The following is a 26477-nucleotide window of genomic DNA, read 5'->3' as shown; positions in this document are numbered from 1 at the left end:
GGGGAGCAGGGGGCTATGGGGGAGCTTGGGAAAGGGGTCAGGAGGGCATGGGGGATCTGGGGGAGGGGTCGCTGGGTATGGGGCAGCTGGGGGCTATGGGGGAGCTGGGGGTGGGGTTGTGGGGTATGGGGGAGCAGGGGGCTATGGGGGAGCTTGGGGAAGGGGTCAGGAGGGCATGGAGGATCTGGGGGTAGGGCCAGGGGGGTAGAGGGTGGGGATCAGGAAGGTATGGGGGAGGGGTCGCAGGGTATGGGGGAGCAGGGGGCTATGGGGAAGGGGTCCTGGGGTCTGGGGGAGCTGGGGGTCTGGCAAGTATAGGCGAACTGGGTGAGGGAGTCACAGGACAGGAGGGTATGGGGGAGTTGGGGGATGGAGTCAGGAGGACACAGGGTGACCCCCGCCACCCTTATTTTAAGATGTATTGAAAACGCATTAAAACTGATAAATACCATTTAAAATATTCAGGTTTCAGAGTAGCAGCTGTGTTAGTCTGTATCTGCAAAAAGAACAGGAGTACTTGCAGCACCTTAGAGACTAACAAATTTTATTAGAGCATAAGCGTTCATAATAATAAATAACAAATAAATTTGTTAGTCTCTAAGGAGCCACAAGTCCTCCTGTTTTTTAAACATTCAGTGGCTGCTTGTGCCAATTGCATTGTATGCTGGAGGGCAGCAGAACTGTGCCCTTGAGGGAAAAATCCACTGCTATGCTATGGGAAGTGGTGTTCCCCTAAAACGTCCTTTAAAGTAAAGCGCTCTCTCGTTTTCCATGTGGTTTCCCCTTATTTCCATCCAGCAGTGGATGTCTTATTTTTAAACTTAAAGAGATGGTGGGGTGGGGTAGGAGAACTGGGGATCCAGCCCTTTCATGCACCAGCTTTTTTCACCTCACCTGGGTTTTAATCTCACCCTGGGTCAGAACCAAAATGTCTGTTGAACCTCAGCCATGTTCCTAATCAATATTTCCCTATCACAAAATCACTGCACAAACCAGACTAAAGGAAACCCCCTCCAAGTATCGTCCATTTTACAAGATAAAAGGTGGGGTTTGAAACATTTATTTGACGTGATAATTTGTTAAAAACAACCCAAAACCCCAGCAAAAAACAAATCTAACCCTCACATCTTTCTGAATTAACAAGTTACACAAAATGTCAATTTAACATTTCCTCTCCCCCAGTCCCCCCAGTTTCCATTTGGTAAAAGCATGTTTTTAAAAAACTCAAGAACATCAGAAAAAATATTTCTACAATTACAAAACAAAATCCAATGCAAACAGTTGCTTTTAAACAAATAACAGTTCTCCTGCAGGGTTTGCAGCCCAAACATTGGAAATCAACAAATGGAAATCAACAAAGTCTGTTTTGCTTTAGATTACAGTCAGGTTCTTATAACCTGATCCTGTAAATTACTGATTTTGCATGAGCAAGCCCTTGTGAAACCCACTGGGCACTGTGTGGTATGAGTTCTTCTTTGTGCTCCACTGAGGATGGGAATCTCTTATAGCCCAGCAGGAGTGACTCCGGCTTTTAGCTCTGGAGGTGTCTGTTTCCATCCCAGGTGTGTTGGGGTGGCTGTCACACTGGGCCAACTGCAGCCTTGTTGACTTCAATATGGCTCTGGGCAGACCCAGGGGAAGGCAACTTTGATTGCAGATCAGAACCAGACAATGAAAGTGACGTGAAATTGATTTCCGTTGTCCAAGTCTTAGCCAAAGAACATAAATAATGATATGTTCTCTATATTTTGAAAAATTCTTTTCATCACCTAAGGTGTTATTTGTAACACAAGGCACTCCTTTATTCACAACAGATTACCTTGAAGCTGACTGAGTCCCTATAAAGATAAATACAATCAATGCTCCTGTGTTTCCACTATTCTCAATGCAGTTACTCTCATGCCGCTTGCTGTAATGAAAGTTGTGTCCATGCCTCAGTCTTAAATATTCACTCGGCATCTGAGATTTCAGGCTTGGGAGAGAGTTACTAACCAGACTTTGCCCTTGCTCTGTTGCTGACTGCAGCAGATCTCGGACTGCTTTATGAAGGTGGGTCAGTGTCATTAGGTCTGTTTGACAGAGGGAGAAGCTGAGGGACACAGAGGGGAAGAGACTTTCCCAATGTTGTGGAGTGGCAGAGCTGAGGACAAAACCCAGCCGTCTTGACTCCCTGCCCTGTGCTCGATCCACTAAACCACAGTTGGCACTTACTGTTGTTCCACAGGGTATTAGCTCAATGGACACTGATGTTTCAAAAAGAAGTGAATTGCCTGTCTCTAAATGGCTATATGATTGTCTCCTCTTAGTAAAACCTGTGATCACCACAGACCACTTTAAAAGCAGCTGCCACACTTCTCAGTCCCCACTCATGTTCCCTTTCAGTCCCAACATGCGGGCTTCCAAGAACAGCTGGCCAGAGGAGGCACTTCAGGGTAGCATGCATACCTCCTGGCAGCCTCCTCCTCCCCTCTAGACTCCTGGGTGTATGGCCAGTGTACCCAGTTAGAAGCACTCTTCTTCTGATTTCAGACATGCCCAGCTGCACAATGCATGTAATGTAATCAAAGAGCTGCATCATTCCATCCCTGCACCGTAAAATGTCTGTGTCTATCTGGAAACCAAAAGTAGGGCTGTTATCTCTATGGAGAAAGGTGTTTGCTAGAAAGAGGAGTGGAGGAGATCCATGAAAGACTTCAAAGGACTCAAGAAACCTGGCTAGGTAGCCCAGAGTATTCTGTTTGCATCTCCACTTTCTTTAGGGTCTAACAGCATGGGTGGACTCCAGCGTTGAAGGTGTTGTTCACGTTTGCTCTCATCCTTTCATCCCATGTGTCAGGAGCCATTCAAGAGAACTGTCTTCTGAAGCACCAGCCTATGCAATTTGAAGCTGCAGAAAGGTTCTGTAAATGCAGACAAAGAAGCCATCTTGGCTCCACTCTGTCACATCAACTGCAAGGAGGAGAGTGCTGGTGACTAATGAGGTCGCAAGCCACTGCGGAATTGCTCCCTGGAAAATGGTACCAGATGGATATACTGCTGTGAAGAGTCCCGACCCAGTAACGCTGGGGCGAGCCCACCCTCACCCAGCCCGGTCTCCTTTCCCCCATTTCAGTGCCACTGCAGACAACCTATAAAAATCCAGTCAGTTTAAAAAATAAAAAAAAGTTACTGTAACACTGATAACTACGGTAAAAAAAAAGGAGAGATTCAGAGTTTATTCTGCATGATCCACATGCAGCATGCATGTATAGACGCATGGTCTGATATGTATATGTACAGTGCAATGTCTCCTGCCTTTGGGAACGCTCAGCGGGTAGAAGGGGCCAATTACATGGCAGACTTCATCTCCCATTCCTGAAAGAGACGGATGGAGAAAGGACAATTATTCCCATTTCCTGAGGGGGGCGGGGAGAGCGTGCTAGGTGAGCCAGGCCTTTCCCCCACCCCCAGCAGGACTCTCCCTAGCAGAGGGGATGCTCCTCAGTACCTTTCTCTTCTGCAGAACCTTCCCCTTTTCAATGATGACCACGGAAGGCGCTCGCCTCAGGCCACTCTTGGTGGAAGTGGTGCGTTTCAGCAGAGGTGTTAGGAAGGAACCCTGCACACAAGAGTGGAGAGAAGAGGGGTGGGTGTAGGAGCCCCCTTTTGCCCTTCTTTCCAACCTGTCCGGGGGGTTAGCTGTGAACAGGGACTCTAGGGCAGTGATTCTCAACCTGTGGCCCATCAGCACAGAGCTACAGCCCATGTGACATCCTCAGGGCCATATAGGTAGTATTGGATGCGGCCCACAATGGTAAATAGGTTGAGAACCACTGCTCTGGGGCCATTCCAGCTCAGTCTGTGGTCAGACCTCTCCCCCTGTCTAGGGGGCCCCACACATGCCATAGCAGCTCCCCTCCATATGGAATCACTTCCCCACTTTGTCTAAAGGCAAGAAAGAAGGACCTAAGGTAGACCTGACTTTCTCAAGGAACAGGAGAGAAGCAGCAGAATGAGGAGAGGGAAAGAGGGAGAAGAGATGATGCTGGGAAAGGGATGGGAGAAGAGAAAGGCAGGAAGCCCTAGGAGAGCCCCTGATCGTTTCTAGCCCCCAACTGTTCTGTCTCATGGCTGCCCCGTGTCTGACTCTCACCCATCCTGCTCCATCCTCCCTTACCTCGGAGCCTGCTGAGCTGGTGGCGGTGGCTATGTGGCCCTTCAGAGACTTGCCGATGGCTAGCAGGTTCATCTCCGAGCCGGCCTTCAGCCTGGTTTTCATCCGGCATGCTCTTTCCAGCTGCCCTACCTTCTCCTCCAGCTTGGGGAAGGCCCTCTTACCTGCAAGAAGGTGGATCGTGGAGCCATGTGAACCCACACGGGAAGCTGAAGGCCCAGTCCCGCCACCCTGACTCACTCTGGGTTACAGCTATGCCCCGAGAGTCGCAGGACACCCATGGCTCAACATTCCCAGCCCTCTCCTGCACTGGGTAAGTCTTGCCAACCCCTGGCACAGGGGCAGGGGGTCAGCAACCTGCCTGAGGCTGTGCAGCGATCATACCAATTAAGAAATCCAAGCTGTCTGGGGCACCCTTCCTCTCAGGCTGCGTCAGCGTCCGCTGGGACTGGAAAAAATCCCGGCTCCTCAGCTCCGGGGCCACCTCTACCCACTGCTCGTTCAGAGACTTGCCCGGGCCGGTTGGAGGAGCAGCTGGAAGAGCATGGGAGAGAAAGGGGTCAATGGCTGTGAGACCGTGAGCACTCAGAAATGGATTCCCCGCCCGGGCATGCTGAACCAGCCTACAGCCAGAGCCGACTAGTGCTGGGTCGGTGCCTCTTATCGCGATGGGGCCGCGCTCAGCTGCTGTCGGACATAGAGTCTGCCCCCTGGTACAGCCAGGTCCCTGCCGTCACTCACCTGTCTCCTCCGGAGCTCTGCTCCGGGGGTTGCTGAAGGCACTGTCGGGAAGGGGACATGGGAGTCTCTGCATCTGGTCTTGGGCAGCTCTGTCCAAGGTCCGCTGCTGCAAAGAGAAGCCAGTGAGGAGCCTGTGGACGAACTGGCCAGATGCGCCAGCCCAGATCCCCATGGGGGCAGCTCAGCCCATGGAGTTTCGCCAAGCTCCGCCCGTCAAGGGGCTGGCCCACTTGCTAGAAATGCCTACAGATGCCGGACTACGTGGAGGTTACCAGCTGGTGCAGTATATCCGCGTTGGAGTAGACTGGGCTGGAGTGCATTGCCGGCGGGAGCTGCCCAAAGGGGTCGTCCATGTAGGTGTTGGGGGTTGGGAATCTCCGCAGCAGCAGGCCCCTGCAGGCAGAGCAGAGAGGAAGCCCTGTGACTCTGGGCACCCATCAGTGGTGGCGATTTTCCATGCTTAGCACCTGGGGCCCGTGAGCGCTTTGAACCAGACGCAGCAGGTCTGATGAGTGCTGCCTGGCTGCCCTATGCGTCTGAGCAGTAACACCAGGGGTCCAGACACAACACGGGTTGTCCCCAACATGGCTAGCACATGCTTCAGTCATGCACTAGTTCTGTAACTGGGTCCCCATGGCAGTGCCAGATGCAGTAGCCGCCAGGATCCTGTGCCCTGGGGCTCTGTCCCAGGAAAGGCACCCATGGGCAGCCAGGTCCCCTGCCTTAGCAGAGGGGGAAGGAGAATGGAAAGAAGGCTGAGGGAGGGACAAAGCTGGGACAACCTAAAGATAGGGAATAGCGGGAGCTGCTCTGAAGAGGCACTGTGTCTCGGGGGTGCTGTGGGACGGAGGGGCCAGGTCCTCCTTACCCCACAGGCGCGGAGCTGGGGGCATCTCCAAGGACTGAGGTTTCATACACAGCGGCTGATTCCGCTCCCTTCTCCACCTGCAGGATCTTCAGCCAGACGTCCCTCTCTTCATCCGAGTGGGTCTGCACCAGAGAAGGGGACAGGGCTCAGTCATCGGCTCTGGGCCAGAACCATTAGGGAGGGCCAGGGAGATGCCCTCCTCTGGGGAATGGCATTGGCTCGGCAGCCAGAAGGGCAGGAAAGGGACCAGGCAGAGCAGAGGGTGGGGGAAACAGGCTGGTTCCTTGCTGTGTCTCTCCATGCACAGCCCTATCGGCGCGGAGTGCGGCTCCTATGTCTGTGTGACCACAGCACCATCTGGAGCTCCAGGAAGGGAGGGCAGATCCTGTTCCTACCATCCGCGGGATGCTGCCAGTGAGGGCTGCCCCCCTACCACCAGACTAATGGTCTCTCTGCTACAGCTTGGCTGCAGGCCACGCCAGCACCATACGGGTGAGCACAGATGCACCACGCACCTGCAGGACGGCGACCTCTCTGCCTTGCTGGCTGATGTGGATGCGATGGCGTCGGCCGGCGTCAGCCCCCGGGGTCACATTGCTGCCCGCCAGCGGCACAGCGTACTCAGGGCTCTCAGTGCAGCTGGGGTCTCTGAACATCCGCAGGGCGCCCTGCTCCACCCTGCACCACAGCTTCTGCCACTGGCTTTGCAGCAGCACGTCCAGGAAACCTGCAGAGTGCCCCCAAGGCCTCTCATTATGAGACGCGCCCCCGCTGCCGGCTCCGCCACTGGGGAGAGGGCTCGGCACCCACCCACCCAGCACAAACTGCAGCTGATGCCTCCGGGCACTGTGGGAAAGGAGTTCAGGGAAGTCTGGGGTGAGAGCACAGGCTCTGCGTGCAGTTACCCCACTGCTCCGCCAATGCACCCAGCACCCCGGCTCTTCCACGCCTGGGTCACCTCCCCACCACCACTGCTCGCCAATGCACCCAGCACCCCGGCTGTTCCAGCCCTGGGTCCCACAGACAGGATGGCTGGAGTAACTGATGCTGCACAGAGTGGTCAGGCTGGGCAATACTCACCTCCTTTCCTTGGCTCTCCAGCTGGGATGCAGCCGGCTGCAGCGGGGCTGACCGGGGAGTTCTCCTCATCTGAATCAGAGCCAAACTGGGAACCTCTCACCTAAGAGAGACACGGGTGCTGCAGACAATGATCACTGAGGCGAGGGGAGTGGATAAGCAGAGGGAATTTCAGGCTGAACATCAGAGATTTCCCCATGGGCAGACCCAGGAGATGGGGGGCAGCTCCCCAGGGAGGAGAAAGCCCCATCACATGGGACCATTCAAAAGGCACAACAGCCCACAAGGAACAACCCTGTGCTGTCCGGTCTCACAAGGGCATCTCCCTCCCTCGAATTTCATGGGTAAGGCTGTGCCCTCAGGCACGCCCCCCAACCTGCGGGCACGTCCCAGGGCAGAGTCCCTCCTCAGGGTTCACAACATTTCTGTGGGTAGCAGCAAGCTGGGCCTGTTGTAGAAGGAGCTGCTCAGGACAGTATGGGATATCAGGGATTAGGAGTCAGGGCTTCTTGTTCTAGTCTCGCCTCCCAGTTATCGCACTGGAGACTGTCAGGATTCCTGGGTTCTATTCCCTTCTCTGCCACTGACTCACCGTGTGACCTTGGTTAAGTACTCCCCTGTGCCTCAGTTTCCCTGCTGGAACACAGGGACAACGATGCTAACTTGGGTAGGGAGAGGGGTGTGAGAGCACCCAAGATCCCAGGTAGCAGGGGCTAGAGATGGCTAAGGAACCTACTCACCTGCCGTGAGTTCCCACCCTGCTCTGAGCTGGGCAGTGCCGGGGAGCTGTGGGCAGAAGGCCTGCTGAGAGGAGAGCTGCTCACTTCCTCAATCACCTACAAGAAAGCGACAGCGTTACAGGCACGGACGGGGCAGCTGGGGGTCCCGGTCCCCCAGGCACAGTGGGAGCCCAGCCCCCTCGAGAGCAGAGTCATTTCCAAGGCAGGGCATGCGCTGCTGGGAGGGTCAGAGCCCCCACGGCGCTTGCAAACCGCTCTCTCCTGCAAACTCCTTGTCGAACCCTGTGTGGGGACGTACTGCAGCTTGGCAAGAAGGGGAACTGACTCGCCCCACAGCTCTGAGAGGTTTGCGGAAACAATTGTCAGCACCCAGCTTGGCCTGCAGGGGGAGCCAGGCCATAACTTATCTGCCAAGCCGCAGCTGACAGGATGGTGCCCGTCCCCGCCCGCAGAGGGGGGCGGGCAGCCCGGGGCCCTGACGGGATGGTGCCCGTCCCCGCCCGCAGAGGGGGGCGGGCAGCCCGGGGCCCTGACGGGACGGTGCCCGTCCCCGCCCGCAGAGGGGGGCGGGCAGCCCGGGGCCCTGACGGGACGGTGCCCGTCCCCGCCCGCAGAGGGGGGCGGGCAGCCCGGGGCCCTGACGGGACGGTGCCCGTCCCCGCCCGCAGAGGGGGGCGGGCAGCCCGGGGCCCTGACGGGACGGTGCCCGTCCCCGCCCGCAGAGGGGGGCGGGCAGCCCGGGGCCCTGACGGGACGGTGCCCGTCCCCGCCCGCAGAGGGGGGCGGGCAGCCCGGGGCCCTGACGGGACGGTGCCCGTCCCCGCCCGCAGAGGGGGGCGGGCAGCCCGGGGCCCTGACGGGACGGTGCCCGTCCCCGCCCGCAGAGGGGGGCGGGCAGCCCGGGGCCCTGACGGGACGGTGCCCGTCCCCGCCCGCAGAGGGGGGCGGGCAGCCCGGGGCCCTGACGGGACGGTGCCCGTCCCCGCCCGCAGAGGGGGGCGGGCAGCCCGGGGCCCTGACGGGACGGTGCCCGTCCCCGCCCGCAGAGGGGGGCGGGCAGCCCGGGGCCCTGACGGGACGGTGCCCGTCCCCGCCCGCAGAGGGGGGCGGGCAGCCCGGGGCCCTGACGGGACGGTGCCCGTCCCCGCCCGCAGAGGGGGGCGGGCAGCCCGGGGCCCTGACGGGACGGTGCCCGTCCCCGCCCGCAGAGGGGGGCGGGCAGCCCGGGGCCCTGACGGGACGGTGCCCGTCCCCGCCCGCAGAGGGGGGCGGGCAGCCCGGGGCCCTGACGGGACGGTGCCCGTCCCCGCCCGCAGAGGGGGGCGGGCAGCCCGGGGCCCTGACGGGACGGTGCCCGTCCCCGCCCGCAGAGGGGGGCGGGCAGCCCGGGGCCCTGACGGGACGGTGCCCGTCCCCGCCCGCAGAGGGGGGCGGGCAGCCCGGGGCCCTGACGGGATGGTGCCCGTCCCCGCCCGCAGAGGGGGGCGGGCAGCCCGGGGCCCTGACGGGATGGTGCCCGTCCCCGCCCGCAGAGGGGGGCGGGCAGCCCGGGGCCCTGACGGGACGGTGCCCGTCCCCGCCCGCAGAGGGGGGCGGGCAGCCCGGGGCCCTGACGGGATGGTGCCCGTCCCCGCCCGCAGAGGGGGGCGGGCAGCCCGGGGCCCTGACGGGACGGTGCCCGTCCCCGCCCGCAGAGGGGGGCGGGCAGCCCGGGGCCCTGACGGGACGGTGCCCGTCCCCGCCCGCAGAGGGGGGTGGGCAGCGCAGACTCACCCAACACGTAGTCTCAGCCATACAGGAGCTGTTCCCCCGCCCCACAGTCCCCTCAGGGGCTCCCAGGCGGTGGCAGAGGCCACTCTTCGCCCTCCCCATTCCCATGGCCCCCCTCCATGCACAGCTCTGCCAGGGTGTAACACCTCCAAACCTTCCTCCAGTCCTCAGCCTGCTGGCGGCTCTGGAAGCCCATCACCAGCGTCTCTGCCGCCGCCCCCGTGATCTTCAGCACGTGCTGCATCTTCTTGCTGCGCTTGGCCTTGTAGGCAACGCGGCAGCCGTGCAGGTCCAGCTCCAGCACTGGCTGCAGGTCCTTGGCACACTTGTAGCACTGTGGCAGCACAGGGCAAAGGGCACGGCTCAGCCAGGGGGCTGGGGGGAGCGCAAGGGTCCGAGACTGGGGCTTGGAACTGGAACTCGCCACCCTGACCCTCCCCGTTGTGGGGCTGGAGTTCGGGATATAGGAGAGGGGGTCTTCAGGGTTAGGGATGGGGGGTCAGGGTCTGCACGGTTGTGGGTTTAGGGCCCAGGCTTGGCAGGATGGGGGTTAGGGGTTTGGGATGTGGGAGGAGGGGGGTTTAGGGTCTGCAGGTCTGTGGGTTTAGGGGTTCAGGGTTGGGGGTTTGGGGGTTCAGGATTGGGGTTTGGGGGGTCAGCGTGCAGGGTCTGCAGGTTAGGGGGCTGGCAGGTTCAGGGCACCGAATGCACTTCAGTTCACCTACCCTTTTACCCTGCAGCTCTTCCCTGGTCCCACCTCCACGTCCCTGCACTCTTCACCCCTCGGGCGCCTGTTGCCAACCCCCTCACTCCCCACACTATCCTGCACACACCCCAGCCCACGCGGTCTCCACAGTAGGGGCCAGGCCGTGCCTGGGGAAGCCATCTCCACCTGCAAGTGCTCCCGCCCCTCTCCGCCCCACCCAACGCTCACCAGCAGGGCATGTTCCCGGACGATGAAGAGCTGCTTGGCCCACTGCCCGAGCCAGCGTTTCCTCCAGAGGAAGCCACAGAGCTGGGCCTCGGGGCGAGCGGGAGTCTCGGCAGTGCCAGCGGCGGGCGGCCACTGGATGTAGTGCGCGCGGTCCTTCACGCAGTCCTCGTCCTCGCCGTATGACTCGTAGTGGCTGCTGTCCGTGTCCCCGCCGCCCGCTGCCCAGAGTGGAAGGGTGGCGCTGAGCAAGCGCCTGGCAAGAGTGGAGCTGCCTGTCGGCAAGGGGCTGCCTCACCAGTGCCAGGAGCTTCAGGGCTTGAACTGGGACGCGCGCCATGCCGCAGGTGTTGGGAGCCAGGCAGGGAGCCGAGCGGGGCTGGGAGAACCTCACAGTCAATGCCCACGTGGCCTTAGATGGAAGAGGTGGCACTGCGTGCCACAAGCATGGAGGGTGCCTCAAAAGGGAAGCGGCCAGAGACATGCAAAGTGCGGCAGGGGTGCCCCGTGCAAGAGAGGCGAAGCAGGCATGGCACAGTTGTTGGAAGGGGGGGCCACCTGAAGGCCCCAGGTGCATACAGTGCAGCTGATGGGCCTTGGGCGACAAGTGTGCCATGTGCGACAGGCATGGCGCAGACATGTGAGGGGCAGCTGGGGTTCACACGCTGCAGCGGATATGTCCTGCCAGCTGCTCCCACCTCCCGCGGGTTTCGGAGAGGAAGGGGCTGGTTACCTGGGCTCATATGTCCCTCGGGGCTGATGGGCTCTGCCTCCTCGTAGGAGTCCTCAGCTGGCAGGCTAGGGAGGTGGGGCAGGACGCCCAATGGGTTTGTCTAGAAACAGCAGGGAGAACTCAGCCTGACAGAGCCAAGGGAGGCAGTATCAGGGCATGGGGTGTCAGTGGGACTCTGCCTGCCAGCCCCCTAGGGGTTCAGGAGAGGTTTCAAGAGCTGTGCCCTCCCTTTGCATACTGAAGGGCGGGCTCAAAATACCCCCTTCCCTGGGCAGTTGCTCAATCTCCACCTTGGGAGCTCCCTCTCTCCCTGTTCCAGGCTGATGTGGGCTTGGAGCAAGCATGGATTCCCCCCCCCCAGCATTCAATCGCCCTGCTCCATGCCAGCACGTCTGCCGACTCGGAGCCCTGCATCTGGACAGGACTGAGATGAAAGAGCCTTTGATGCCCGTGGCTCGGATTTCTGCTTCCTTCACAACTTAACTGCCCCTAAAGTGGCCTCTATGGTTAATCAGCCTCCGCTGCCTTCATGCTGTTTAGCTACCAAATTAACTGCTTCTGAAATCTGTCAGCGGCATCTCGCGCTCTGGCACGGGACACCGCTCTTGTTCCTGCCAATCGCATCCTGGGGGGTGGTCCTCTCCCCCCTGCCACGGCTCCTGTTACCTCATCTGGAGCCCACATTTGCCTGCTTCCATCCACATCCAGAAGAGCAGCAGAACTCCGTTGGAGCTGCATGTCCGCTCAGAGCATGGGGAAATGCCGGCTTGTCAACCAATTCCCTGACCACGCAAGCAAGTCAACGTCCTGCTGCTTGCAACGGAGGGCGCAGCACTGTATGGGAATGCACCAGGTCTGTGCTGCATGCAACGCACCCTTGGCCGCACGCAGCAGCCAGCTTCCCCTGCTGCATCAAATGAAATGTGCCTCTCTTCACGAAATACGGTGCGTCCCGTGCAGCATGTGATGAAAGACGCCCCTGCTGCATGCCGTGCAACGTACCATTCTCCACAAGAATTACACTTTGGCTCTGTGGCATGCAATGCAACACCTGCTGTTGGATGTAATGCAACGCATTCTCTTGCGCATGCAACAGACAGTGCGGCGCTTCATGGAATAGGTGTCCCTCCCCTGCAGCACAACGCGCTCACTTCTGCTACTTCATACCGTGTGTCTCTTGCTCTAGGCCGTACAACAGACCCAATACTGCCGGCACCACAACACATCCCCGTATGCAAGAAAATGCGCCCATGAGGTCCTGCCATGGCCAGTGCTGCGTGTGGCTGTTCCTTAGGCACTGGACACCTGAGCGGGTGGGAGTGGAGCCCTCTGCACATCTCTCTCTAGAAACTCCCAGTTTGTGCTGCAGACGCCCCTGTTCCTTTCCGGTTCCCCAGTGATCTCATGGCCAAACCATCTGCTCTTGTTTGCAAAGGGGCCTGACAGCCCAGCAGCCGGGAAGCCCAGCTCCCGCTGCCACAGGCTGGGAGCCAAAGCAGGCCCTTCCCTAGGCCTCAGGCCGGGGCTGTGGGGTACGGAGGCCTCACTATGACCCCTGTATCCTGAGCTGCACAAGGGATGGCAAGGGGCCCAAGGGGCAGCTGGGAGGAAAGGGGCCAAAGAGAAAGAAAAAGACAGACCCCTGCCCCATCTCCTTCATGCAGGGACCTTCCCCTACTCTCTGACACAGCCCCCTGAGCCCTTTCCAACCCCAGCCCCCGACCCGTGGCCCTGATGCTGCCTCTAGTCACCCTCCCTCAGCCCATTTCCCCCACACTCAGCCAGTCGCCCCAATCCCCAGCCACTGCCCCACATTCAGCCCCTAGAGACTCTAGGCTGGATTCTGAGCTCGGCTACACCATCAGCCTGGAATCCAAGAGCAGCAGGAGCAGAATCCAGCTGCTCTCATCTGTATCAAGAGGGTGCAATCACAAACCATGCCCCTGCTTGCAGCCAGCAGTCATAGGGGCAAACGGGGTGGGGGGGGTCACATGTGCCTCCCCACAGCCCCTGTTTCTGCCCGTTTGGATTCCCCACCAGACACGCACGCATCCCAGACCCTGCTGGACATGCAGAGCTGGCAGGCTGCATGGGAACATTCCTCCCCACGCTCCCTGCTCCCTCTTTCTGCACTGAGCAAGCAGCAGGGCCATAGCCCAGGGACATGTAGTGTTGCCTGGAAACTGTGTCAGGTCTCCCTCTCCCACGCCCTGTCACAGCAACGGCCAGGGGCTGGGATGCTCCCGTGCCTGGGGCTGGCCTAGGAGCGGGCACAGCAAGGCATCCACAGTGTGACAGGCTCTGCCGCTGCCCCATGAAGTTAGCAAAGCGCTCACCCACCGACTCCCACTCTGGGCCTCAGGGGTAACAGAGATCTCTGTCTCCCTCTCGTTGCTTCCTGACCTGGAGTGATCCAGACTTACCCCGCCTGGAGAGCACTGGCCATTGGCAGCGGGTGAGTCACACTCTCCCCTTCCCATCGGGTCTGGAGACGATGTTGCTGCCGAGAAAGGTAACGATTAAAATCATTTCAACCAGCCACTGGCGCCAGCTGCAGCCGGGAGCCCCCGCTCGGATGCCGCGGGATGCTGAGTGTGCTGCAGCTGCTCTGCTCAGCCCTGCTCCAAACCTTCCAGGCCCAAGAGTAGGCCGAAGATCCTCGAGAGAGTGCCAGACCCGGTGTCTGGAGATAGAGAAGCCTGATCCAGCTCTGTGGGAGCCGATGCAAGCTGGATCCGGCCCCAGAGCTCTTGAGATCGTTCAGTCTGCATCACTAATAGAGCCCGGTTTGCAAACGTGGACCCCTAAGCTGGGCACCCAAATCCCGCAGCCTGGCAGCTGAGTGGGCCTGGCCACTAGCTGAGTACCCACAATGGCAGCTTGGGCCCACGCTCAATGCAGTTGCTGTCGTGGAGCACAGAGCTCCAGGCTCTCTATAGCAACGGTAGCACTGAGACTCCCCTCAGAGGGGGTAGACGTCCCCGCAGGCTGGCTTCAGCACTTTGCAGCCGGCTGAGCCACCGGGCTACAGTGTTAGCACCTTCTAAGCCAAAGCGGAGAGTCCCGGTCACCATCCCATAGGCTGATGTTTCAAACATGCCCAGTGCCTCTGGGTGCCCAGCTTTGGGTGCCTGCATGTGTCTCAAACGAGGGCAACTGAAATCACTGGCCACTTTTGCATATTTGGCAGAAAATTTGAACCCGTTACTGGCCTTGAGCCACACGGCCTGATTCTGATCTCACACATAGGGTGCTCATGCCTGCACTGCAGTCCCTCTGGCTCCACAGCTGTGTCACTGAGAGCAGGGGCTGGCCTGACATATATAATTAGGAAACCCCCCACTTCATGCGACTCCTCTCGCATCCCCCCGATGGTACCGACTCCACTGCTCACCTTGGCGCGGGCTCAGGTCAGCTGGCGTTTGGAAGGTGCTGCTCCCAGAGGAGGGCGAGATGCAGCGCATGATCATGTACTCTGCGTCCTCTGCTGTGGGGAAAGAGGCGGATCAGGATCACAGGAGGTGATGGGACTAACACCACAAACAAGTGGGGGATAAAAGCTCTGAGATCAGGCTGCTGCTCTGGATGGGGTCGGATGACTGGGCAGGCAGGTGCTGGGGGATCCCAGACAATCCCGAATGAACCTCAAATTCTAGGGACTTGAACGGGCATTGGTCTGGAGACTGAGTCCAGCAATGGCTTGTTCACGATGCATCATTCTCCTTTGCCGAAAGCAGCTCCAGTCCGGGAGCTGGAGCGAACAGTTTGCGGACACCCCAACAGCGGCTCATGTAAACCTGCTGGGCAAACCCATAGGAATAACAGGGATGCTGGAAGAAGGTCGGGGTCAGGCATAGATAAGAAAAAGGGCTAAATTGAACCAGCTCTGGGCAGGCCCAAGGGAACAATCTCATTGGTAAGCAAAGTTACAGAGAGTGACAAACTGGATAAGCAAAGATCCAGAGAGCTGGACTATGCTGAGCACCAAAGAAGTCATTTGACTGGCTGGCCCAGTTTCCAGGGAGCATGCAGAGCCTGTGGGAATGGACAGGGCTGCAAGAACAAATCGGATCTGCTACAGAAAGGTTCCCTCTTGTGGAGTTATTAGGATACAGCCGCCCCCATGGGTTATTAGCACAACATCACCTGTCTCTGGATACCTATGCCCCAGCAGCAGGATACATACATGGAGGGCTCTGGAACCTGGAAAGTAGCTCAGCGATGGATTTCTTCTTGGCCTGAGCAATGTAGCTGAGGTTCTCCCGGTCCAGGATCAGCAGGAAGGACTCTAGGTCCAAAAGGAGCTTGTCTAGATCTGCAGGCAACACAGAAGGAACAGGGCAGTTACTAGGGGAACACCATTCCATCTCATCGCCCCCACTGGGGGATCCCAATAGAGCAGCCCCCTGGGAATGTCTTAGAGCCACCCAGCCAAGCGTATGGAGCGCTGGGTGTCCAGGGCAGGTCAACACATGGTGGGCGAGGCCCAGGGACGGAGTTTCCAAGATTGGGGCAAGCGTCTTTCAACCTCAACAAGGAGCAGAAAAAAATATCCCTTTGCCGTCCCCTGCTCTCTCTATCCTGGCTGGCCCAGAACTGGCTCCTTGCGCCCACGGGCCATCTGGGGACGAACAGACTCATTGCTCCCATCTCCTGCACCTGACCCCAGCTTGCAGCACAATCCTGCCATTCAGAGGAGGACACAAGAGGTACCCAGAGCTGCTAGGGAAGGGGGGAGGGTGACCGAAGGGGGCGACAAGGAGAGAATAAGCAGCAGTGGGAGACTGAAGGCCCTTTATGTCCGCACTAAAAGAGCAGGCTTGTTTGGGGGACTGGGCTTCCAGGTTCTTTGAGAGGAGAGATGAATATGGGGTTTGACTGGCAGAAGGGTGAGTTTAACTCGGTGTTTCCTGCCAGAGAGCGATTGAATCATAGGCTCCCCAGTGCCTTGGGGAGGGTGGTGGCAGCGTGCGGGATGGAACCGGAGCGCCCCCTTGGGGAAGGCTGGCCGGGGCATGTCAAAGATGCAGAGGCGGCTGGAAAGTTCTCCTGTGACATCTCTCCTTTCATTCCACTTCCCAGTCCTCCCTCGCCGGGCTAGCGATGCTGGGGAATGTCTCGGCATTGTCTCCTGGGCTGCTGCCTGAATGAGGCCTCTTTACCCCTCCCTCGCCCGTGACCCCCTCTGTCAGACAGCGGGGCAATTGTGCCCTGCCACCAACAAGCGCTCAGAAGCCTCCGTTCCTTCACTGACATCCTACGCACCGAAAGGGAGGGAGGGGAGAAGGGGAAGGAGGGGGCGTTAATGTTGCACCAAACAGCACAGCTGATGAAGGCTGGTGTGTTCCCAGTGCAATGCAGAGCATTTGCCCGCCGCCCCCTCGCATGGCTTGGAAAGAGGAATAAAAGCCCCCAATCAGCCCAGAACAAAGGCAAAGGCCAGGGAGAGCCTGCCTGTCCTGCGCCACGGCTAAGTGCTGTGGGGCCAGCCAGCAGCGTCCTGGGTTACAGGCCTGCATTCACTTCCCATCCCTGGCTCCCTCCCCGTCAGCCTCTGGGGATAATGAATATTGGCATTTCCAAGGCACCTGGCACCACAAGAGGGATTCTGAATGGATCATTGCCCCCCATACTATGAGGGGGAACTGAGGCACAAAGCATGGTAGTGACTTGCTCATTGCCAGACAGCAAGTAAGTGACAGAGCTGGGAATGGAGCCTATGCTCCCTGTCCTAGCCACTTGACAACACCCCCCACACTGAGCACAGAATGAACCCAGGAGTCCTGCCTCCCAAGCCCATGACCTCCAGACTATCTTTCCTCCCCAGAGACCCTCCTTCCTCCCTCTACAGGCTTAGCCCAAGACGTTCACATTTGGTGGCCTACAGATTGACACCGAAAGAAGCAGCCTGGTTTGCAGAGGGACTGAGCACCTGCAGCTGACACTGACGTGCGCAGAATTTGTGAGCACTCAGCACTCCTGAAAAATCTAGAACTTCGGGGGTTCCAATCACACAGAACCTAGATGCAAACCACCCCTTGCGTTGGGTTTGCTAATCCCTGCCTGGCTTTGCCCTGTGTCCAGAAGCAATCCCTTGTTCCAGACAGCCTGGCACTGGGATGGCAAACCCAGAAAGGAGCTGTGGGTTTGACCCAAAGCCTTGGAATCTGTCCCTTGCCCGGTGATGGCTCAGTGGATTCCTACACCTCGGCAAAGCCATGTTCGAATCCCGGCTCGGGTCACAAGCACAGCGAGTTGGGCGAGCCTGGCCCCCAGCAGGGGTTCGGCACTCTCACCACAGCCATTTAAGAGATGCAAAGCATTACCTGGGCCATAAATGGTAGGATGGTGGAAGGGGCCCTCCAGATTGTAGCCCCAAACAGCTGTGTCTGCTCTATGTCCCAGTAGCAAATTCTTGCACTCAAGGAACATATGGTGGAGGAGGGGCTTCTTCCCCCTTCCCCAGTCAGTTTACAACCCCACCATCCCGATCAGCATTCCCAGGAATGACACAGAGCAGAGGGCTCAGCATGGGGAGACACGCAGGAGACACCCAGGTCACAGCTTGCCCACCGCCTGAACTCTGCTGCAGAGGCCTGACATCGCCAGCAGATCCCCAGAGCTGGCCCTTTCCCACCGCGCTGCCCCTGCTCCACTTCTCGCCCAGCCAAATTTCCTCCCAGGGTGGAGACCTGGGTGGTGCTGCCAGCTTTCCCCATGTTCCCTTCCTACCCCCAGCAGCTCCCCCTTGCCCACAGAGAGGGGGCAACACAGACTCCCTCCGTTCTGCTTCCCCATTGCCAGGCTGCTCCTCACCCGTCCTGCCAGGCTGCTCTTCCCCCCTCTCCGCCATGCATCTGGAAATGTTTTGCGTCTCCCTTCTCGGCTCCACTCCCCGCTCCCAGCTGTGATAAAATGTTGCAGGCCCCGCTGATGAAACCCACTGATTCTTGGCCCGGGGCCCGGGCAGCCTTTTTCTCGTCCCCCCAGCACCGATGTTCCCTCATTGGTTCCCCCGAACGCAAAGCTGCAATTTGCTGCCTGGAACAGTTGCAATGTTAGGAATGCTCCGGCAAGCCCATTCTGCCCAGCCATGGCAAGCCTGCCCTAAAGGACCCACCCCATGTCCCCTCAACCTCCCACCCTGACCCTACCCAAAGAGGGCATCCTCCACACATACCCCGGGAACCTCCCTGCCCCCCCAGGGGGGTGGGACAGGGCTGAGATCAAGCCCATTTTGACTCGATTCCTTGGAACCCCCCTCGCGGAGGTGACTAGCCACAAGAAAGCCCACGGGCTCTGCTCCCCATGGCGGTGACAGTGCCCTCTGCTCTCTCGACACCTCCCCACCGTAGGGAACTGCCGCATCGTGGGGCCTGTGGGGAGGGCAGTGCAGGCAGAGCTGTTCTAACCCCAGCTTGGTGTCTCCAGGCCCAGCGGGAGCGGGGGCAGGGTTGAAGATGGCTCCCCATGGCATTTCCCTGATGAGTCTCTGAACACATCACGGTCAACAGCTCCCCCAGATTTTCCACCCCCTGACTGGCATTCCCACAACCATGAGTGGGGCCCCACCCTGGGGGGGGAGGGGGCAACGAGACCCTGCCAGGACCCTGTGGGGTAAGGCAGAGGGGCCCCACAAGGTTCCTGGTATGTAAGTATGCAGGGGCAGCTCCATCTGTCTTCCCCAGGTCCTTACGCAGATAGTCATTTATCTGATTAATGAGGAAACATATGTCCCAGGCAAACAGCACAGGACCCCCAGAACACAAAACAACATTCCCCCAGGGCACCCCTCCCCGGTACATTGCACCCCCAGACACACCATGCCCCCCCCCGGGCACACAGCCCAATGTACCTCTTTCTGCACACACAAGTTCCCAACGCACACACCTGTTCTCTCAGTGCATCTCCCAAAACACACAACCCAGCCCTCCTCCCAGCACACACACACACCCAGCTCAAACACAGCTCACTCCTACCCCTCAGCACCTCCACCACACCCCCTCTGTAAAGCACACAGCCCAGCCTTCCCCCAGCAGCACCGAACTGCCAGCCCAACGGGCCTGCATCCCCCTCTCCCGATCAGAGTGCAGCTGGCAGGGGCTGTGAGGGAAGGCCTGGAACCCAGGTGGACGCTCAGGGCGCTCACCCGCCCTGGGGCACGTGCTCAGTCCCTCTGTTTGCCCCTTGCTCCTCTACACATTTGAACACGGACAGGCTCCTCATGGGTCTATGGGCTCGGTCCTGGGAGGTCATGCACGGGAGCCAGTCACAAGGGTTAGTGAGAGGAGAGATTGCATCACATTCCTCCTTTGCCCTGGCTTGGCACAGTGGGGGGAAGGTTCTGATCAGCTGCAAGTCTATCCGATGTAAGCGGCCTGCCCCGCTGCCTGGGACAAGGCTACGGATGAAGCACCATCCTTACCCTCCAGCTGGGGACGGTCAGGTCGGCGGCTTCTCGAGTCATATTGACAGACCCATGTTGTTTCCCAATGACACTCCCGTTCCACCTCCGTTCTAGCACGCCAGCACCTTTCCATCCACGGACACGTCACTCTCTCCTCCGTCCTCCTCACCTACTTGGCTAGGGAATAACTCACCTCTCTTAGACCCCAGTCTGGCCACCCACCCTGGCGGGACAGCGCCAACATACACTCAGCGCCTCCTTTCACCACAGTGGACGGACACAGTTCATCCCAGCAGGAAACAGGGAAGGACTGTTCCCCATGGGACGTTCTTTGGCCAGTCCAAATGGGGCTCCCACCACTTCCTTTGGGGGCTACTCTACAGCCTTGCAGCGCGCCCCTGCACTGCAGCTGGAAGTGTGGTTCCCAGCTTGGGTAGACATGCAGGGCAGTAGCCGTGAGCTAGTGCACTACAAACAGCCGTGTGGCCATGGCAGCCCGGGCAGTGGGATCGGCTAGATGCCCTAATACCTACCTACAATCTCTCATGGGACTGGACTTTGGGGGCCAGCTCTTGCCACTGCAGCTACACGGCTTCTTCTAGTGCGTGGGCTCAATCAACGCTGGCACATGCCCGGGTATGCAAGCTGGAAAAGGACACCTCCGGCTACAGTGTGGAGGTACCCAGAGATCTTGCTCTTAGGCAATGTCTCCTGCTCTTTCCTTTGCCCTTTTCCAGTTTCAGCGGCTTTAACATTCTCCAGCAGCAGATCGGGTTGCAGTGTTGGGTGGGGAGCTGCCACTGCCCCCAAACATTTCCATGGGGGCAGCTAAACAAACATGAATGTGCCCAGCCCTGCCCTGATGCACTCACACTTCAGCTAGCAGCTGGAGCTATATTGGTTAGGATGTAATGCATAATCCAGCCAGTGGGAACTCCGAACCCAGTGGTTTGACACAGGGGCCATGATCAGTGAACACAGAGTGCACCATCAGACCCATGGCAAGTCGTGTGGTCAATAAGTGGCACGAGGAAATGTCCTGGCTTCTTCACAGGATGGTCAAGCAGAGGAGAGGGTTGGGAAAGGCCGTGTGTTGCAAGAATGTTGGAAAGACTGATACGGAGCTGCCAAGCGTGCAGAAGCAAGACAGCCCCCGTTCCCCTCTCACCTCCCCAGTCCTGGCTCATAAAACAGAAGGGTTTACTGTGCTTTTTTCCCACCCCCACCCTGTAGTTCTGAAGGCTGCAGACCTGCTGTCCTATGTTCCCCCGGGGCAAGAAAAGCCGAGGTCATATTTCATCATGGGATTCCAGTTTCAGATTTGGCCATGCCAGTCAAGAACATAGAACTGTGTATCTGTCCCTCCCCCATTGCCCCTTCCCACCACCCGCTCCCTAATCCACAGATTAGACCACAAATCCGTTTGAGCTAGAATCCTTCCTCGCTGCTGAACCAGCCCCTCCATCTAGCTTGATAGTCTCACCTCCCTGCCCGGCCCATCTAGCTCAGTATCCCCATCTCTCTGCTACTTCTGATCAGACCAGTGGGTCCAGCCTGGTCCCCACAGCTCTCTGCTGTCCCGGGTCAGACCAATAGACCCACCAAGCCCTGGTCTCTGCAGATCAGTCCAGTGGGCCCATCTAGTCCCACGACCCACCTCTTGCAGAGGCCAATAGCTGATGTTTCAGAAGAAAGTGAAATCCTCCCAGCACCCCGCGCCATACGGACCAGTCATGCGGTGTGACTCCTCAGGAAGGCCTGGCTGCATCCAGGAGAGAGAGCAAATGTTGATCTGCCTTGTAAACGGCTGGGGATACAGCAGAGTGGTAGACGGCCCAGGTCCTTGGAGAGGCATCAGGGCGGTTTTAGGGGGAGCAAGCACCTGGCTGAGGGGAACCTGGTTCTCAGCACTGCAAGGAATCCTGTGCTGGCAGAGGTGGGGATTCCAGCTCCCTGCCTGTCCTTTGCACAAACTCACTGGCAGGGTGGGAGGAGAACGACCAGTGAGCGGCTCAGAGACTGGGAGAAAAGGAAGAGGAGAGCGAAACAGCGGTGACATGTCAAGGGAGGGTGGGTGGGCGGATGTGGGAAATGGAACAGAGGAAGAGAGAGAGGTGGGCAGTCAGCCAGCGCAGGGTCTGCTGGGCTCCCCCATGGGGCGCTGAGTGATGCATGATTCCCCATATCCGGCCCACTCTCTATGCAGCTTGGGCTCACTTCTCTTTGTATATCATCCTCCCATTTGGCGTCACCCCCTTGCATTCCCAGAGCCCCAGGGTCCTACCTGGGCCCCATCTGCAGCTTAAAGGAGCGAAACACTCTGACACTGCTCAGCAATCCTGCAGCCTGGGTCAGTCTGGGGTTCAACAGGAGCTTGGCCACATCCATCCTGTTCCCAGCTGCTGCTCCCATGCCTTCCTCCCAGCCTGCCTGACCCCTGGATCCTCCCCAGACATGCTGAAGAGCCCATGCTTCGGCCCCTGCACTATCAGTGGTCAATGCATGCACTTGCCACAGGGGATGCTGCAGAGCAGGGCAGGACCCTGGGACAGAGAGCGAGCTGCTCAGAGGAGAGGGAGGGACTTGGGACATGGGCGCAAGGGCAGGCAGGGAGCATGTGCAAACTGTCATTGCCTGGAGGAGAGAAAACATCTGGGAGGGAGATGGGTTTAGCAAAGCAGGAGGAGATCCAAACATCTGGACTTCCCTAGAAACAGGGCAAGGGGGTGGTAGGGAGGAAGGGGATAATGACTAATTCCCTGCACCTTGTCCAGGGGCAGCAGGGCACTGGGAAGGGGCGGGGGATTCTGGAAATCAAGGAGGCAGAACTCAGACGAGGGAGACATCCCAGTGCATAGCACAAGCAGAGCCAGCATGCTCCTCCAGCGCAGATCCAGGGAGCCCCCGGGAAGGGAAGGGAATCCAGCCCAGATCTGCCAGGCCAGGCAGGGGGCCCTGTGCACTCCCTGGTGCTCCCCTCTAGTCTCCCCACCTCCTCTCTCTCCCTCTCCTCACTTCCCTCTTTCCTCCCCCAACCCCCAGCAGAGTCTGAATTCCTCTGTGATGACATCCCCTTTGCCGAGCTTTCCACTCCCAGCACTGCTCCTCCTCCCCCACACCCCAGCCCTGGGGCCACATCTCCCCTCAACTCTCGCCTCGGGCCTGCTAGTGCCTTGTCCCCCACAACCCCAGCTCCCTAGCATCCCACACTTCGCCCGCTTGCACCCACAGCACCGAGCAAGAGGCCCAGCTCTGACAGGACCTGCCCTGCCTTGAACTCTCTCCCCCCCAGCTCCCCCGATGTCAATGATGGTCTGTCACAAGCTCATTCAGGGGCTCACCCGCCGCCTGGCACCCAGCAAGCAACGCACTGCAGGAACATATGACGGGGGACTGGGGGAGGAAGCCACCCAACGTGTAAGGGATGAGTCAGAGCATTTAGCGCCCACAGGCCTGTGGGAAGCAGAGCTCCTGCTCTGTAATGTCAGCAACGGGAGAGCTTTGTGCACGCGTGCAGTGCATTTCACAGGGGTTTAGTATGACGGACTTGTTTGTGTGTGCACAAGAGCGTGTGTACGCCATGCTTTGTCGCACAGGTATGCGTGCACAAAGGTGTGCGTGCACCCATGTGTATGGAACTCACCCGCTTTGTCACACGTGCTTGCGTGTGCACGGGTGGCTGTCTAAATGACAGGGTTGGCACGCGTAGGCACGTGGCTGTGTCTGCATGCCTCCAAGTGTGTGTGCCTGCAGACGTGTGCTCACGCCTGCGTGTCAGCATGCCTGCTCTGCTGTGCGCGTCGTTCCCTGGCGCTGCAGGCCTGGCTGCTGCAATCCAAGGGGTCTCCGACTCGCCCCTGACAACGCGCCATCCACAAACATCCCGGGCCAAGTAAATGCTACAGAGATTGAAAACAGGTGCCTCGGTTTCCATGGCAAGAAAGAGCCGTTGAAGGTAAACGCATCTGCCCCCGTTCCCGTCTCCTCCCACAATAGCTGCCGCCTGCAGCAACGTGCCCTGTCCAGGTCCCCATGCCCCAATCCCATGTCTAGCAGGCCCCTTACTGGGACCGCAGGAGTGGCCACCCCCACCCAAAGAACAGGAACTGCTGTGGAGCTGGGGAAGTCTAGACGGTGCAGGGAAAGGCACATGGAAAATCCAGCTCCTTCACCAGCCCATTCCTGACACCTCGTTCCCCTGCTGCTGTCAGTGACGCCTGGGCCGCTGTCCAGTCAGACGCTCCAGGGGATGTGCGCTGAGCACCCCAGGGAAAGGGGTCAGGCCATAGACCCCGGTGTGCTGCCTGTGGCTTCCATCACTCAGCTCCAGAGTCCCCAGGGGACCGGCCCCACGCTCCTCCTTTTTAAAGTAGTGCAAAAGCCAGAGTCACCGGATTCAGCCAGCTGTTGGCTGAGGGACACAGTCTTCCTGCAATGTTAGCAGGAGAAGGAACGAAGCCCACTCATTTATGCAAAGGCTTTACTGTCATCTTGTCCTCGTCCCCACACCACACACACACACTGATCGGTTCCTCTGTGTGTCACCATCTCAGACTGGGAATTCCCCAGAGCAGACACTCGTTTTATATTGCATGTTTGTGGAGCACCCAGCACACTGGGGCCTGATCCTTGACTGAGACCTCTATTATTATTTACCTGACAGTACCACCCAGAGGCCTCTAGTGAAATCAAGGCCCCACCCTGCTAAGCACATAGTAAGAGACAGCCCCTGCTCTAAAGAGCTCACAGTCTACGACGGACAATGGGTGGGAGGGGAAACAGAGGCACAGAGAGAGGAAGTGACTTGCCCAAGATCATCCAGCAGATTACTGGCAGAGTCAGAGATAGAATCCAGGAGTCCTGGCTCCCAGTCTGATGCCCCATCTGCTTGACCGCACGGCCAAATAATAACAGCCTGAGTTTCAGAGGGAGACAAAACTTGGCTAAGCCGGGATGGGTTGGGGCTGGCTTTAACAAGTGTAAAATCAGCATGCTAAACACTTGCTAAAAGTGTGCACTATTGCAAGGAAACACACAAACACCCTGCATGCAACACATCTCAGCATCCCAGCTCCGTATGCAGGGCTCTCTCTAAGCCAGATCCCACCATGGGCACATGGGTATATCAGAGCCTCTTGGGACCGAGCCAGCACAGTCAAGGCAACCTTTGGAGAGCCCAGAGATGTTGGGATGCAGCGATCCCTCATTTGCAGTGCATTCCCAGCAATAGCAGGGTGGTGGAGAAAAGGTGAAGGAAGACTGGGATGTGTCTGAGATGCCAGTGTTTTAAAGCCATTCAGTGGCTAGTGCTTGATCTCGATACCTTTTCCCCAGGTCACCTTTAGGGACTGGGAAAGCTGCCAGAAATTCAGATGCAAGGCTCAGAGCTGGGTGCACAAAGCAGACAGAACCACCCGCAGCAGGGGCCTCTGTCAGTCCAGATCAGCCGGGATCGGGATGTGACTCCCACCCCCCAACCCCGGATAAAGTCTCCTCCTGCACTATCACCCCCAATGCAGGAGAGGCAAGGGAGGGGGAAATGACCACTTCTGCAGGGATCTCATCTCACCCCCAGCATCCCACTCTGCCACCCAGCGCTGCTGTGGGGAGCTCGGCACCTGCATGTGAGATCCTGAGGCCCTCTGTATCCCCCCCCATTCCCAGGGAAATCGTTTCCCTCCAATCCCAGGTTCTCCTAATTTGATCTCTGCTTCCTGAGCCATCTCAGCGGCTCAGGGCCTGGACTCCAGATTTCTGAGCGGTGCTGGCCAACTGCGAGATGACTCATATACCACGAAGGGATAAGGGTGGACGACGGCAGAGAAGACATGGCAGTTCCTGGAATTCCCTCTCGGTGTTCCCCAGCAGCAGAGAGAAGGGCTCTTCCGGGCACGGGTCACAGCCCTCACCCGTGGAGAGCCCCGGCTTCCCAACCAAATACCCCACAGCAGAGAACCGCCCAGGAAGGCTTCCCGCTGAGCCCCCGCTGCAAGGCACCGGCGGCACGTTCGCACGGCTCCATGGCTGTCAACGCCTGGCTCCTTCGGGCAACGCGCACCCCGGCGCATGGGGAAGGGACCCGCCGCCCACCCCGGCAGCGGGCACGTGCCAGCCGTGGGGCTGGAGCAAGCTCGAGGGGTGCTGACAGCCACGGAACCAAACCCTGGATAGGCGGGGAACCACTTCAAGCCCGGGGGGGGGGGTGTGGCAGCCCCCACCCCCAGCACCCCTCGCTCCGGCACCGATGGGCGCCCAGCGAGCACAGGCCGCGGTGCTGAGTTCAAATCGCACCCCCTGGCACCCTGCACGCCGCCCCCCTCCACCGTCAGCCCCGGGCCCCCAGCCCCCGGGGGGCTGGCCAGGGGAGCGGTACCTTTCTGCTTCTCCATGGCGCTGGCTGCAGGGGGGGGGCCGCTGGGGCAGGCTCCGACGCTGGCCGCTCACATCGCGCCGGAGCCGGGGGAAGCCGGGCGCACAGGAGCGGCGGAGCCCCGGCCCCAGCGCAGCCCATGCCGGGAGGGGAGGGGGCTGAGCTCACGTCCCGGGGCCCGGGATTCCAGGGCCGGCGCCGGCGCCAGCAGCAGCCGCCGCCTGTGCGGACTGCCCGGAGCAGCGCTGCCACCTGCAGGGCGCGGCGGCCGGCTGCAGGCGCGGGCTGTGGTTGGGGTCCGAGCCCCCCAGCGGCGGCCCCCACGCACCTAAGCCCTCGGGACCCGGGTCCTAGGAGGCGCTTGGCGGGGCGGGTCTCTGAGCCAGGGTCCCACTGGGACGCGTGGGCCAGCCCTGTTGTTTTGCAGTGTGGACGCGGCTGGCGCAGTCCCGAGTCAGGCTGTGGAATGCGGACGGGGGTTAGCCTGGGCCTGGGAAAACCCAGTCCAAAAGGAGTGGTGTCAAAATGTAGGGGCAGTGGGAATGGGTCCGGGGTCCTTTTTCTGGCTCTGCCGTTGACTTGCTCCGTGATCCTGGGCAAGTCAACTTCCCCGGCCTGTGCCTGTGCCCCGGAAATGGTGGTACTCACAGGGATCCCCGCTGGGTTTCACAGCTTGTGCAGGACCAC

General features: G+C 59.3%; 1 protein-coding gene across 1 annotated transcript; it reads right to left on the bottom strand.

Annotated features, from left to right (window-relative positions):
* Nucleotides 1–1015: 1015 nt before the first annotated feature.
* LOC311513251 (actin filament-associated protein 1-like 2) lies at nucleotides 1016–25975 on the bottom strand. Its single transcript, XM_084614938.1, is given in 18 exon segments — nucleotides 1016–3354; nucleotides 3488–3598; nucleotides 4157–4317; nucleotides 4538–4687; nucleotides 4895–5000; nucleotides 5167–5287; nucleotides 5763–5884; nucleotides 6278–6489; nucleotides 6843–6942; nucleotides 7580–7675; nucleotides 9504–9683; nucleotides 10284–10501; nucleotides 11014–11113; nucleotides 13437–13513; nucleotides 14408–14500; nucleotides 15200–15328; nucleotides 25794–25832; nucleotides 25835–25975. Coding segments are annotated over 18 exon segments (2139 nt in total). The 5' UTR covers nucleotides 25932–25975; the 3' UTR covers nucleotides 1016–3327.
* Between the last annotated feature and the right edge of the window lie 502 nt (nucleotides 25976–26477).

This window comes from Lepidochelys olivacea, assembly GCF_965140295.1.
Source record: "Lepidochelys olivacea isolate rLepOli2 genome assembly, chromosome: 26".
Taxonomy (NCBI): domain Eukaryota; kingdom Metazoa; phylum Chordata; order Testudines; family Cheloniidae; genus Lepidochelys; species Lepidochelys olivacea.
This window is presented reverse-complemented; position numbering and strand designations above follow the sequence as displayed.